The 15,120-nt window shown below is 49.2% G+C and overlaps 1 protein-coding gene across 16 annotated transcripts in view; it reads left to right on the plus strand.

Annotated features, from left to right (window-relative positions):
- LOC119397558 (paired box protein Pax-5) overlaps window positions 1-15,120 on the plus strand; it is a 364,233-nt gene that overhangs the window by 186,694 nt on the left and 162,419 nt on the right. For 5 of the 16 annotated variants that reach the window (XM_049416337.1, XM_049416344.1, XM_049416369.1 and 2 more), the window contains one exon: window positions 181-443. The exons of the other annotated variants lie outside the window; for them this stretch is intronic. In XM_049416337.1, the coding sequence (XP_049272294.1) occupies window positions 181-443 (263 nt within the window). The remainder of the gene's footprint in view (window positions 1-180; window positions 444-15,120) is intronic. 16 annotated transcript variants of the gene reach the window in all.

Here is a 15,120-nt window from a genome sequence, read left to right on the forward strand (position 1 = left end):
GACGCCTGCAGACAATAGAGGGCTATACAGAACGAAGTGTGAGAAAACCGATATATACGGTGATGTTGACTGACGTTGGTGTCAAAACAGGTGACAGAGGCCCTTCAGGAAACTTAATTAGGGTGATAAAGACGACGGTAAGTGGACACTGAAATGGCGTACTTTTATTTCATCGCGCAGGTCTTCTCCGAGCAACTACAACGATGTGAAGCTGAAGCTGCTGCAGGAGGGCGGCCTGGAGTTCCGCGACGCGGACATGCTCTACCCAGCCGATCCGACGGCGCAAGTGGTGTCGTACGCGGCGGGGCCTTTGCAGCCGCTGCCGCCGCACGAAGACGTCTACGGCTCTACGCAGCTGGGCGCCATCATGGACTTGCAACAGCAACAGCAGCCGCAGCACGTCCAGGCCTCCCAGGTCCAGGACCACGAGCCCAAGAAAAAGAGTGAGTGATACGGCAGGTATCGAGTGCATCTGCGCGCGCACGGAAATCGGGGCCCGGGCTGCGCGGTTGCATAGCATTCATTGAGATGATTTCGTGATTGGTCGCCACCAAGTTATTGTCCATAGGTGGAAGTGGTTATTTGACCCATCCGCTGCAAGCGCCCGCCGATCATGGGTTGCCCTCAAGGAGACATTGAAGAAACACAGGTACTGAGTTAAGCTCAGTATAGAGTCGTATATAGGGTTACACTTGCCTAAATTTTACAGGCAGTCCTTCCCGTGGCCGGAAGCTTGGTGAGCCCGACTTCGGCAGCCTCTGGTCGAGGCTCCTTAACAACAAAAACGCTTTACGAGGCATTAAAAAACTGTATAGTTGTGTTCTCCCTTAACAGTTTTTCGGGAGGGGGACGGTCGGAGGCTCTTGCTCTTTTGGTTCTACACATTTCCTATTTGTCGGAGTCGTGTGAGAGATTGTTCCCAGCGATAATAGCCCCAGAGGAGGAATGGAATGAACAGGGAACGAAAAGTAAAAAGAATCTCAGTCAAATGCAGTGTACGTTAATTGTGCATTTACCCTGCATAGAAGCGGCATTTATAGACGAAAATAATCGAGAAAAAATAACAAGTGGCGTCTTGGGTAAAACATTTCTGGCGGAAACTTAAGGGAAAGAAACCTTTCTTTCTTTCCTTCCTTCTTTCTTTTTCTTTCTTAAGCCAACAAGCGATGATTTACTGCCGGACAAAATTGCAGGCAGGGCTTGGAGGGACTAATACACCAGTCCTGTTTGATTGAGTGCTCCTCGTTAGCGTCACCTTGGGTGCGCGTTTTTCCCTGCTATACTTTGCTCAAGATGGAAAGCCCGAATTTGCGCACACAAGGGGAAAAAAAAAGAAGAAAGAAAAAATTCAGCTGTGTTGTCGCCTCCTTATCCTGAAAGGTATTAATATCGAATGAAATCTCGTACGAACGCTCTACTGTGTACACGTGCAAATGAATGTTTTGGCATATACTAATGAAAAAGTGTACGTGGAAAATTCAAATCAACCAATTTACGCCATGCAATCGGTGGACTCGTGTACATAACGAGCTGTACAGCCCTTTCATGTAGCTTGCTGGAAAAAAAAAGGAGGGGGGGGGAGCCACCTTCTTCCAATTTCGCGTTCGAATTTGCAAGTTCTCTTTTCGTACAACCATGACCATAAAACTTCTGCACAAACATAATATTACGGATGTCCAAATGCGTAACTCAGCCGTGGATGCATGGTATATAGGGCACGTGTAGCGAATGAATACAGTCGAAAATATATACATGCTCTGCACGCTTACATTCTCCTTCTACAAAACACGAATAAATGTTTCAGAAAAAGGGCCCAAAACGGGAGTGAATTTCGAAACCCATCAAGTGCACGTCCATGTTTCTCCTCTCTTGGCGCGAAGAATCCGATAAACCACGAATTAACCACGAACGCCATGAACGTAACTGGCATACCCCTACAGTGTCTGCCAATATTTACTGTCAGATGATGTATATCGTCTTGTGAAAAAATGAAAAAAGCGCTATGAATTTGTTCGAGGAGGCTGTCACGCTGACAGAAAACATGTGCTCTGGTATACCATGTGTATGAATCGGGACGTTTGATTATTATTATGAGAAATCATGTTCGGCTAGTGCATATAAACATAACGGGCTTGCCCCGCGCTGGCTGCGTCAAATTTCCAACCACCAACTCATCCAAGATAGTTCAATGGAAATGACTGTTCAGCCAAGAAAACTCATGTATCGCCACATTCAGCACACACTCAGACGAAATTGTTCTTTTAATACGGAAAAGTGTTGTTAACATTAAACAAGTGGCAAACATAAGATCAAGATCGTATCACGCAACCATTAATTATATATATGGGCCCTTATCAGAGAATCACAATAGGAAACTTCTATGCGAGATGGAATAACGGGTTGACCGAACCACGAACCAAAAAGAGACAAGAATATGAACGAGAAGAACCACCCTGCATTTTTTTTTCTCGTTCCTGTCCTCGTCTCTGAGCACTGCCTCCACTTATTCATGATGGACCCAAATCAGGCTGCTCCCACAGTATAACAGTCCCGGCGTCAAATATGTTGTTCAGTCAAGATCTGTCATCTCTGTTACAGTAAAGATTTCAGCGTTAGATGATAAACCTTACACAGGTGTTCCATAAGGATATAGCCTCATACAATTTCTCAAACCCACTGTATTTTTATTGATTTATTTTTTTCTCTCTTTCTGACTCCTTCCTATACATCGAAATGCGGCCTCGGCGGCCGCTGGAGGCGTGTCCGAGACGGCGAAAATCAGCGCCAGCGAACCCGTTTGGCACAACTGTGCCGCTGAGTGTGTACGGCGTCGTATAACATACGCACACTGCAACGCGGTTGTATACATACACGGCGGTGAAGGAGGTACCGTGGCAAGGCGACGTCGGCGTGCACTGTGCCGCGGCCTCCGTCAACCAAACGGAGCTCCGGCCGTGGGGATTCACGCACGGTTGGACAGCAGCGCATCTTTGTAGTACACGCGGGCGCGGCCGCCGCCGCTGCCAAGCATGCCACATTGCGCAGTGGGCTAGAACCGACCGTTTTCACGCTCGCTAACCGTAACGCCGTGTGTGTATATGTCTGCCTCTCTTTTCCTTTCCCTTTTTTTATTTTTTTCCCGCTGAACTCAACATCATTTCGTCTCTAAGTGAATCCTCTTGACGCCGTCACGCTGTATCTTTTTTTATTATTTTATTTGTTAGCTTATCGTCCCTTCCTTCGTGGATAGAGAAGACCCGGTTCATACTGCGAAAGCAGAGGCGGTCTTCGTGGTGTGGTCTCAACAAGGACTTCCTTCCTCGGGCTGTAATATAGCTAACAATAAACCCCACAATACGGTACAGCAGCGAGTCTATCTCCCTGTACTTTCCATACGTTTTGTCCCGAATGAAAAACACCCCATGCCTATTTTGTTTTCATAGCACGTGCTTGGTTAACCTACCTACCCGTCTTTCCCCTTCGCTCCTATTCTCTCCGTGCATATTTCAACGCGCGTTGCTTTCTTGCATTAGTCATGGCAGAGCTGTACTGATGCATGGACGTATATTGCAATCTGAAAGCGAATCTTTCCCGCGTTCAAGTATGAATGTAATACAGAACTTCGGTCGTGTCGCTTAGTATACAACGCTATAATAGTCGGCGAACTAAGATAGGTCGGTTTCGGTTCTTCTTTTCAACAATATGGCATAAATCGCGTTCGCGTGACGAATTCGCTCGCGTATAACAGAAAAAAAAAAGCTAAACACAAAGCTGATCCTTCATCTCTCAGAGGACTGGAGTGCTCGTGTCAAGAGCCACCGCGCGACTTTCCACGGCTCTCGAGGTTAGCATACGGAACCAGGTATATGCTGCTTGACGCAAAGGGCGATCGGTTCATCGGGCGCGGGTATTGTCCGCAGTCTCCGGGGGAGGGCCACGGCTGTCCATGGATCTCCCTGACCTGAATACCGTGCCACTTGAACGCTTTTCGTTGATACTTCCGGAAAGTCGTCCGCATCGATTGGCGCCGCTGCGTTAGCACAAAGAAACGAATGCCGAATTTTATGCGAGGGACAAAAAAGAAGTAGAGGTAGTAGACAGGACTCTCGAGGAGGAAGAAAAAAAGAAAGAACAGGTAAAAGTTGAGAAGCACAGACTCAAAGAAGCGGAGGCCGTTATTCCCCTGCTCCTTGCCTTGGCCACTTCGTTCTTTTTTTTTGTCTCTCTCTCTCTCTTCTTAACTGACTCACTGCCTTTATTTTTGTATTTTGGTGCGATCGCGCTTTTATGGTCTCTGTCCTCGAGACATCAGCTCTTTGAGAACACAGCGCTCCGCGCGTTTGCGCGGCCGACGTCGGACTCGCAGCGTCTTTGCTGTTAAAGGAAAGTTAGAAAGGCTGCCTTCGACTGCGCAGAAGAAAATAAGGGGGCGGGGACAGAGAAAGATGTTTCCCAGAAAAACTTGGCGGTGGTGTTCTCCGCGCAGAAAGTCTGAAAAACACGAACAAACTGCAAAACTGCAACAAGAATTCGCCCGAGCAAGAGGGGTGCAGCTGTCCCGCTTCAAAGATATGGTTGCATGCCAGTGCCCGTTATTGCAGCCATCTTTCTTTCCGCATGCGCCAGCGAATGCGAATTCTGCAATGCGAAGGTAACTCGTTTGAGTAACAGCAGGAGGCCGTATTTTGCAGTGCTCATCTTCATATAGTATCCTCCGATAAGCCGAGTGGCCGTTCCCAGCGATGGGCGCAGCTTTGTGCGGGCCGCGGTGACGATGGGCTTAAAAGATTTGAAAAATGAAAAGCGTCGCCTATAAATAAGTCTGAGTCGGTGTTCACAGCGCCAGTTGTGGTAAATTTGTCCGCAAGAACGTGTACCGCGCAATCGCCACATAAACCACTCTATGCTAGGTGATCGATCAACGGCCAGCAGTTTTAAGGTGTGAATAAGGCTTAGTTTGGACATCGTATAGAAAGAAGTGACAGGGTAAAGGAGTCCGAAAAAAAGAAACAACTCAAGATGAACGATTGCGGCGTTCGCATTTTTGTTTTTGCATATACAGTACTGTCTTCGTGCACTGTGCTCTCCTTTAGAGATAAAAATATTTTCCTTCGTAATTGCGCGAAATCTCGGTGGCACTGCACTGTCGATTGGCCTCGCTTGTATAACGACGGTGTACTGCACTACACTGCTATACAACTGCGCTACACTGCACTACACTACTATACACTGCTATACAAAAAGCGTAGAGGGAGCGTAAGTATAAAACAATAAGCGCTGTGGAAACAAGCATAAGCGAGTCTGCCATTACGCCGTCGTGGTATAACCCCAAAAAGACGCATTCACTCTAATAAAAAGAAAAATGCACTTCACTCCTTTTGGTGAGTTCTCATTTGCCGCATACATAATTATATTTAAAGACACACGTTAACTCTCTTTTAGAGATCATTATATCCTCTTCGGAGATCCGTGGGACTCTCCAAAAGCGAGAGAAAGAGAGAGAGAAGGAAAGTCACGTTTCACATAACATGCATCTTTAAAGATAGTTATTATATATATATATATATATATATATATATATATATATATATATATATATATATATATATATATATATACAGGGTGTTTCAGATAAAAAGCACCAAGTATTAAAAAATTAAGCATAAGCGCTACGCGTCTCCAAGTAGCGCAGTATTGTTCTGAGCCATATAGAGCACGTCAGAATATTTTTTTCCGATCTGAAAAGCTCGGTAATTAATAACGATTGCTTAATGAACTTTTTAAATAGTAACTCTAGAGAAAAATCTTCTATACAAAAGTTGTAGCGCTTGTTCAGAAACGTCGAATTTTTCAATCCATGGTAAGATAACTCCGCTGCGTAATTTTTTTCCGGCCTTTCATTAAATCGCGCGTATTTTAAAAAAAATACCACGTGACTGCCGCCTAACGCGCGGCGCTTTTAGCGCCCTCAAATGTAAGTTGAACGAATTATGAAAGGCTGCTCTGCGCACGAAGGTCGATTGAACGGGCTCTCGGTGACTGCGATGGACGCTAACCAACAAAAGGAGCATACCGTTTCAACAACAACAAAAAAAATCTTCAACGAAAAAGACGCAGCCACGGAGCAAATGTCGCTGAGACCGTAGGCAGCATTTGATGCAGCGTAGGCATTTTTTTTTCTTTTCTTTTAGCACCAATGAAGAAACACATCGCAAGGGGCGAGAGTGAAAGCGTGATGAACGAACGAGATAAAAGATTAACTTGCACGTGGCGGCCACTCTTTCGTATTTTTTTTTTTTTTTTAGATGGCACGCCCCTACCATCATTTAGCGTCCATCGCAGTCACCGATATAGCCTGCTCCATCGACCTTCATGCGCAGAGCAGCCTTTGATAATTCGTTCCACTTACATTTGAGGGCACTAAAAGCGCCGCGCGTTAGGCGGCAGTCGCGTGGTATTTTTTTTTCTAAATTCGCGCGATTTAAAGAAAGGCCGGAAAAAAATTAATCAGGGGAGTTATCTTATCACAGAGTGAAAAATTCGATGTTTCTGAACAAGCGCTACAACTTTCGTATTGAAGATTTTTCTCTGGAGTTACTATTTAAAAAGTTCATTAAGCAATCGTTATTAATTCATTAAGCAATCTTTGTTAATTGCCGAGCTTCGCGGATTGAAAAAAAAATGTTCTGACGTGCTCTATAGGGCTCAGAACAATACTGCGCTAATTGGAGACGCGTAGCGCCTATGCTTAATTTTTTAATACTTGGTGCTTTTTAGCTGAAACACCCTGTATATGTATGTATGTATCTAATGAGTAACAGGCAATTTTTTATTATTATTATCATTATTGGAGTGCTGTATACACGGTGGTAGCGAGAAGTGATTTTGCATACAAGACATGCACATGATTCAAGCCTGTTGGTCAAACGGCTTCCCCGGCGCCTGCTTTTGGCCTCCGTGGGCTCAAGGCTGCTGCACTTGGTATACGTGTCGTGGAAGCGTGTGCGAAACTTGGTCCGCCAGAGGAGCGACAGCCAGCTGTCTCTCAAAAAGCGGACCCACCACTATACCATACCCCCTTCCACCGCTGCGCTTCTCCGACGTCTTTCGTACATAGATACAGCCGCGAGGATGAAACGAAGGAAAGGGGAGGTCAGTCTGCGAGCGCAGCACTGTCCCGAGATCGCATATACACGGCGAGCCGACTCGGCTTTCGCCGATCAAAGAGAGAATGCAGTAGTGTACCGTGTGGCAGCACGACGCCGTTTCTCCACCGAGGCCGTTAAATGCCGGGTCCCACCGGGATGACAGGCGCAAAAATCGTAGCGGCGATTTCGTTTCGCGAAAGGGAGGGGACGGGGCATAGCATGCCCATAGCGCCCCGAAGCCCAAGTCGCCGGAGGGTCAGCGACATCGGGCCACGGTGGCGTCCACCGCGCAGCAGCAGCCAGGGCCTCCATTAGAGTGTGGCGTGCTGCCTCCTCGCCGCCGCTATAACAACAGGTGTTCCGGCTGGCCCTGAGCGGGGCGGCGGAAGCCCGGGGATAAAGGCCGATTGAAAGGAAGGGGCGCTCGCTTGATTCCCTGCGCGGACCTTTTACTCCTTGAGGCCTGCAATTGGGCAGCGCGTCACACTCCTGACAGTGCGTGAGAAAGTTTATTTTGATAGGGGAATGGCCGTGCTGCATGCGCCGCCCGGCAGCTCGTCTTGCCCACGTGTTGCGTCGGTTGCCAGCCGTGCGGGAAGGGAGGGGGGTTAGAAGACACGGTGTTTTAATATGCCTTCCGCAACGTCGTTTTTTCTTTAGAAAGAAGCCCGGGTCGACCCTTCCGGGGACGAAAAGCCAAGGGGGAAAGCACCGGCGTAGCGCCACGCAGAGGCTATAGCTGCGGGTCTCCTTCAGCGGGGAGCTCGCAAAATACTAGGGTGCGCCAAACGCTGGGTGCGCCCGCGCCGCCGGTCGGCGAGCGCACTGTCACGCCGGCTGACGTCTCTTCGAGAGCTGCGTGTGCGCGCGTACAATATACACGCTCAGCATCAGTCAGCTGCTACAAGGGAAATGGTGGATGCCGGTGGGGCGGAGTGCGAGTCGCGCGTGTGCTTAAGAGGCGAGAACAGTTTCGGTGTATACACACAAACCTCCGCGCAACAACGATGCGGGCGTCGCGATCGTGAGCGACTGCATGCGCACTGCTTGGGTGCGTCGTGGATACAATGCGGAAATGCGATTCGTCAGGGTCTTTCGGTTGCAGGGAACGTCGCCGGTATACTATATAAACAGGATACGGCATCCCGTGGGATCGAACTCGCTAGTCGGCTAAACTAAGCGGCCAGTTTAGCCCTGGTGGCGAGGGATCTTTGTTTTGTGCATGTGCGTATTGTGCACTGTTACATAGGGCTGCGGGGCATCATCGTGTAATAACCACCTTACGTCGATTTGTAAGCTGCTGTAGGTGTATGCTAGCATTCGACCTTGCCACTCCTTTAACGCCGTCAACTGCCCCTCCCTTCTCTCCTCTTCGACTGGGTCTAATCGCGAGGACTGTGGCAAAGTCAGATTGGCCCCCATCACTGGCCCTTTTTTGCATGCCGTTCAGCTTTTACTATGCCGTGCGTGTTGTTTTTGTACTCGAACTTTTTATTATTATTTTTTTCACGTCGGTAGAGGTATACAAGGGAACCAAAAGCGAAATATTTCACCCCAACACCGTAACCACCGCTGTAGATCAGTGGTTATGTGCTGAGTCTGAGGTCGCGGGTATATATAAATATAAGAGAAGTAACTCACGAGGGCATACTTAATACCCAGACAATATTCTTCTTTAAAAAATATTTATATCAAATTCAGATATTTTTGTAACGTCAACAACGTGGTTCAGTTCCTTATTAATTTTATTTTTCTTTTAGCAATGATTTGCCGGTACTATATTATAGTGTTCGGTTCTGTCTCAAGTTCGGTTTCTTTTTTCTATGAAGTTGCCGCCTTTTCTATTGCGTTCGGCTACCAGTTCGCACTCTTTGACATGAGTTCGAGTGTGCACTATCTAGTGTGTGCTTTTCATATAACAATGCAATGCTTGAAACAGATCAAATAGGGTTATTTTTTAACCTCTCTCGTAGGGCAGAAATCGCACTACCAGCATGGCCAGAAAAAGAACAAAAAATATAAAATTATTGGGAGAAGCAAAACCTCGGTACCTAACTGCTTGTTACCAATAGCATCACTTTCACGAACAATTGTGCAAAGAAATTTCAACGAGGTATCGAAGCAGTTTTGCGCTGCCTAACGCACTTTCACAGATATTGTGTGAGCTTGGGACATGCACAATCGTCTTAGTAAATGAAACTTTTTTGTTTGTTTTATATTCGACATGTGTACGTAATACTAGAACTTGTATGAAACTGCGAACAGTAGGTTTTAATCTATACCAGACCACGAGACTATGACTCTCTGCTTCATCAGCCCAACCAGCGACCCCTACTGATGCATATTGCCGAAACCGGCTTTAGTTTGCATGTCGCATTGGTTATGTCAACGGGCACACACTCAAAAGTTAAAGCAATAACGTTTATGCGATAGTTGTTCATTTATACGTTCGGTTTATTTATTTCCCTTATATGGCAGCTGTGTGCAATAGCGTTCGTAACCGACAATGACTAGCCTGAAGCTCTTTCTTTGGAACGACTACATTTACTTTGTTGTTTAAAAACTGTAGGCTCAACGCAGCAGCTGTTGTATTATAGTGGAAATATCTGAGACATTTTTAATCTTCATCGAAAGACCCGGACGCGCCCAGTTCGGTTACATTGAATTTTTTTTTTTTTTTTGAAGTCATGATTTCCTGTTGCTCCAGAGCATTAGACGCAATAGAAGCAATTTCTTATTGCCGAACAGAACCGAACCGGTGGTAATCGCAACAGCAACAGGTACAGATTCGGCAAAACGTTCTATAGTTGCCGCTTTTCAACAACCACCGAGGACGGTGCTAATACGCTCCGCGCGTCCTGAGATGCGCCTGTCACTTCAGCGCCAATGCGAGATGCGACCCAAATCCCGTATCTCCTCCGTACAGACGCCCTGGATGGCAAACAGCACATCAAACATGCCCGCTCGCTGTCTCGGAAACCTTCCCAAATCATCCGTCTTGACGGCCCTTTATTTCCGCCGCGTGGTTACGGGCACGAAGAAGATTCCCGGCCACACCAACGCTCCACGTCCGCACGCGCGCAGGAATCGGTCCATCAGCATACCCGTCGCCGTAGTTGCGCGAACCGCGAGGTGGGCGGGGAACAAACACGGAGCGCGCGGTCCGCACGGGGGCCGCCCAGGTCCTTCAACCTGGCAGAGCCAGGGGCCAAGCGACGACAGCCTTATCTCGAGCGCCCTAAAATTGGCGAGGGTGTCCGGAAAAGAAGGCAGCACACAGCTGGTGCTTCCCCGGACAACAGCAGCGGTGGCCACCGCGCGCGATGCCCACTCGAGCTGCAGGCGGCGAGAACGGCAGGGCTTCGTAATGGGCGCCGAGGAAGACAGAACGACCGAGAACAGAGCCCGCGGCGCAGGAAGCGAATCACGGGGAACGGTGAGAGGGGGGAAGAAAAAGAAGAAACAGCAGCGGAGGCTCGGCAGAGACGAATTTCCCCCGCCGATTGTTCTTTTCGGGGCGTTCGTCGGCCGGCGCTTGTGCGTGTGTGTACCTGTATACATATACTACACAACACTCCCAGCGTACCGAGCTTCCGTTCTTCAACAAGCGCTGGGAGATGTCCTCCACCCCCCATTCCATCCAGCCTTCTGGGGGGACGGTATTAAAGTGAATCAAAATGGGAGCCAGGTAGCTGCGCGCGCAGCGCACGAAGGAAACAGGGAGGGGTGCAGGCCTACTCCATTAAAGGCCATTACGTGAATGAGCCCATACGCCGTCCTAGAGCGTATATGTACACGCGTAGGCGCTCAACCTTTTCTTTTTTTTTTTTTCGTACGCGTCCACTACAAGAACAGTGGTGCCCTGCTTAAAAACACCCGAAAACGACGCAACGCGTACTCAGTGAACGAACGACTTAAAGGAGACGAAAACAGAGGAGGAGGTGGGTGCCACGAAATGAGAAAAGAAAGGCAGCATACGCGGGAAAGCCATTCAAGAGCGGACAAGGTTGTTCACAATTGTTCATCCCGCCAGCGCAGTCAAAGGGAGGAGGCGTAGCTACTAAGTACTGGCATGCGCGCACCCATTCGGACTTCCGGACTCAAGCCTTAAACCCGGTGAGGCCACATGCGCTTCTCCCTTTTGATTTTCACCTATCTCACTCAATTAGCGGCCGACTGCATATACAGCTGGCATCCTCATACGTGTATACCGTGTGCTGTTGATGCGCGATGAGCGGTATCGTGCAATTTGGATAACTTGTAAATCGCCATCTCTTAATGCGGCAATTGAATTTTGGGGAAAAACAGACGAAGAAATTCGACACGTTCAGTATCACTGAGTAAATCGATAGCTCGACCAATGAATTTGTTTTGTTGTGCTCTCAGTTTCGTGTAGTAGCCACGCTCCAATAAATAGGCTCGTCCGCTCGTTGGTTTTCTGAGTAAAATTTCTTGAATGTGTAAAAACAGCCCAGCTGTTAAAGTGCCGAGTCATTGGTGCTTTTTAACGACGGACAGCCACATACACGAATGCTATTAGAGGGGTCGGCAAAGAGGATTTCGGACTGATTTTGACAATGTGAGGTTCTTCTAGGTGGGTTCAAGTTCTGCGCACAAAAGATGTTTTCCCGCCGAAATGAGGTTGCCTCAGTCAGGGATGCAAACCGAAACTTGAGCGACACATCCTAGCCAGTGCGACGGATTAATGGCCACCAAAAGACAGCTTTAACAGCGTCGTACAACCACACCGCCTGAAGCCGAGGTCCAAAGGCGCGCCAATACTTCGCGACGTGCTTCTGGAAGACCGTTGGCCGATCGCTCGGCTTCTAGCGCACGCATGCGCGAGATCAACCTCGCACCTCGACCTGCAGCTCGCCACTGGTCCAGCGGGCATCTCTTCCTCGTCTCGCATTGCATGGTATGTTTGCGGGTGCGCGCGCGCACACGCGCTGAATCGCATTACGAGAAAACCACGCGCAAGTACTCGGTCGGTCGCGCTGCAAATAAAACAAACAGGCTCTCCCGAGCAAACAAACGAAGAAGCTGCTACAGGAACCTGGCAGCCTGCGCCGCTGTCAGCAGGACCGGGGCGTCCTCATTATACCCTCAAAGTGCGTAAGACTCGGCGGCTGTTAACCCTTCTCGGGAGAGTCGCTTGTGCGCGGCGCGTAAGTTACGTACGCCGGGGGCCGTTTCCGCCCTCGTCCGCTGCTGCCGCCGCCAACACCGCGCAGCCTCGCTTTGACGGATGGCCGCCCGGTGACAAATTTACGTCCCCCGGGAGCGGACAGCGACGTCGCTCGCGAGCTCTCGCTGCTGGTTCCCGCCCGCGCGGGCCTCTCCCGTCTTCGTCGACGACGAGACATCGTGGGATCGGCTGACGTGCGAGCTTCGTCTCCGGCAGAAACCCTCGTGTTCGCATGCATCCTCGGGGACGAAAAAGTTGAAGCGAAAAGACAAGCCTCGAAAACCGGGTAGATGCGTGAACGAATGGCAACAACACAACAAAATAGAAAACAAAGCTCCGAGGTGAAAAAGAAGGCGCGGAGGAGGCGGCAGAAAGAAGAGTTGCGGGCACGCGCGGTTATTTCTAGTTTGTTTTCCTAGCAGGGCTTGTTCGTTTCCATCAGCGTGCTGCCACACACTCCGGAAGAGGAGCTGTCGCCAATCGAGGCACCTGTAGAGAGCTTCCGCTTATTGTGCGCGCTTTGTGCGCGGCGCTCCGTGCGGCGGCTCCTCGTGGAAAGCATGCTTGCAGCTCGCCGGGCGCGTATACGTGACGCGAGGCTTTGTGCGCATGCCGCCTAACGTGCCTGTCCTGCGACCGGCGACGGGAAAACAACAGTGCAACTGGAGCGACCTCAGCCTTGGCCGAACGATCCACGCCCTGCGGACGGCTTGCGTTATGTAGCGCCGCGACAGATATGTAACACTTGCAACAGCATACGGAACATGTAAACCACGCGCTCGAGTAGATATACTAAAGCTACTTGCACTCGTTTCTGCATGCAAGGACGCTGACGTTATCACACCAGCTGCTGTCGCGAGTTCCGTTACTGAGAGACCATGCGATTATAGATTCTGGAAAGTGGGCGCAAATTTTGCCAATACATTTTCTGCCATAGAGACAGAATACGGTGAGCAGCACGGTTCACGCTGTACTTTACGACGTATCGGTGACTGCCAGCCGAGACACCGCTTGAACTGTCTCTCCCGGTCAGGTGGACCGGAAGTGGTGCTCGCCCAAACCTGCGAGCAATATTATTACGGGGAGGGTTACTATCGTCTTACTACGTAAGTTTGCTCATACGCTTTGACTCTTTTGCGACCCGCCAATGGAGCGTATACGGGAACATTCGATTGATACAATGCATGTTGACATTTCATTTAAAGTATACCTTTATGGAACAATGCCTCGAAATGCATTTACACTTGCGCTTATTTATTTTTTTTAAATATCCATACTCCAAGATAATTTCTGATTAGGCGGCGTTGATTAGAGTGCCCGAAATTACGTCGGAAATGTCGCCCTCACACCGCAGCGTTATCTGCGTCACAGGGTGCTAATTATCACACCTTCAAAGTCTCAAGAAATGGAAGTGACGTCAGGTTAACGTAACCTCAGAGATCGGAAAAATTCAGTGATCAGAAAATTTCCATAGCAGGTGTCTCATACAACTGTAGATGTTCTTTTTTAATCGCCATACATATTACTATGAAGTAGCATATAGCTGAATAAGTGAGGAGTTGAGCTAGGGGCAAGATCGCGTACAGCTAAAACGTGTCTGCATTGAAAGGAAAATGAAATCGTACACATTAGTATGTAGAATGACACGTACTAATATGCATACCATCGGCGCTATACGTCGCAGCCGTGACTAATGAATGCATCTTTCGGCGCGCCGTGTGTAGTATACACGCGCAATGGGCGCCCGGAAAGGCGCCATTCAGAAACGCACGCACGTCATTTCGGGGCGCTGACCACGAGCGGATGTGAGCGTCGCCTGCCTGGCACGGACCGATGGACATTCTACGCCGCAGCAATTCCCACGCAGAAAAACAGCTGAGCGCAACAAAGGCCGGAGAGGAGGCCGGCCGCCGCCTCTGCCTTGATTACTAATTGTAGAGCCGCGTGGGCTGACGCCGAAAACGAGTTCATTCCTCGTCCCGCGCCTCTTTCTCTGCTTTTCCTGTTTTTCCTTCGCGCTTCTCCTTCCATCGCTTGCGCTTCCTGCGAGCGCGTGTGTACGTCGTCGCTATGCCAACAGGAAGCGACGAGAAAACTTCGCAAACTGAGCGGCAGAGAGGGAGGGGAGGGGGGGGGGGACGAGATGGTCTGAGAGAGGGGCTACGCTGAAGGCTACCTTGGGCCACTTGGGATCCCAAAATGCACCTCTTCCGACGGAAGCAGCGCGATAATCAACCATGAAAGCGGCGTAAAAGAGATGAACGTGCGGCGGTGGACGGGACTGGCGCCCGGGCGATTTTGTAATTTCCTTTCCTTGCGCTTCTTCTGGAGCGCGCCAAGACCGAGACGTCGCGAAAGGTTCCGCGTGCCGAGGGCGGGCGCCTACAGTTCGCAGTCCGCACATCTCGATGTCATATGCGCGTATCACGCAATCAAGCCTGGTGCAACTCGCAGTTTTAGAACGCACAACCATAGGCGCACATTCATTTAAGGTTCGTCACGAAGGGCAGCTCCAATTTGTCGCACACTTTTGTTTCTTTTCTAAAAAAAACACGTAAGGAGAGTGTACCGAAACTGTAGCAATACTTACACCAGATGAGTTGTCGAAGGGACAAACTGGAAAGATGATAATATCTATAGACTCCGTCATGTCCTATATCATGTTGACACCGTCCGATTTGACTCTGTATGCAGAGTCAATCTGAGTCGGCTGCTTACTATAGTAAACAGCCGATTCAGATTGTTTTTCGAACAAACTAAATATTCTTTCCGTAACGACGAAAT

Source organism: Rhipicephalus sanguineus, chromosome 1 (assembly GCF_013339695.2).
Source record: "Rhipicephalus sanguineus isolate Rsan-2018 chromosome 1, BIME_Rsan_1.4, whole genome shotgun sequence".
Lineage (NCBI taxonomy): Eukaryota > Metazoa > Arthropoda > Arachnida > Ixodida > Ixodidae > Rhipicephalus > Rhipicephalus sanguineus.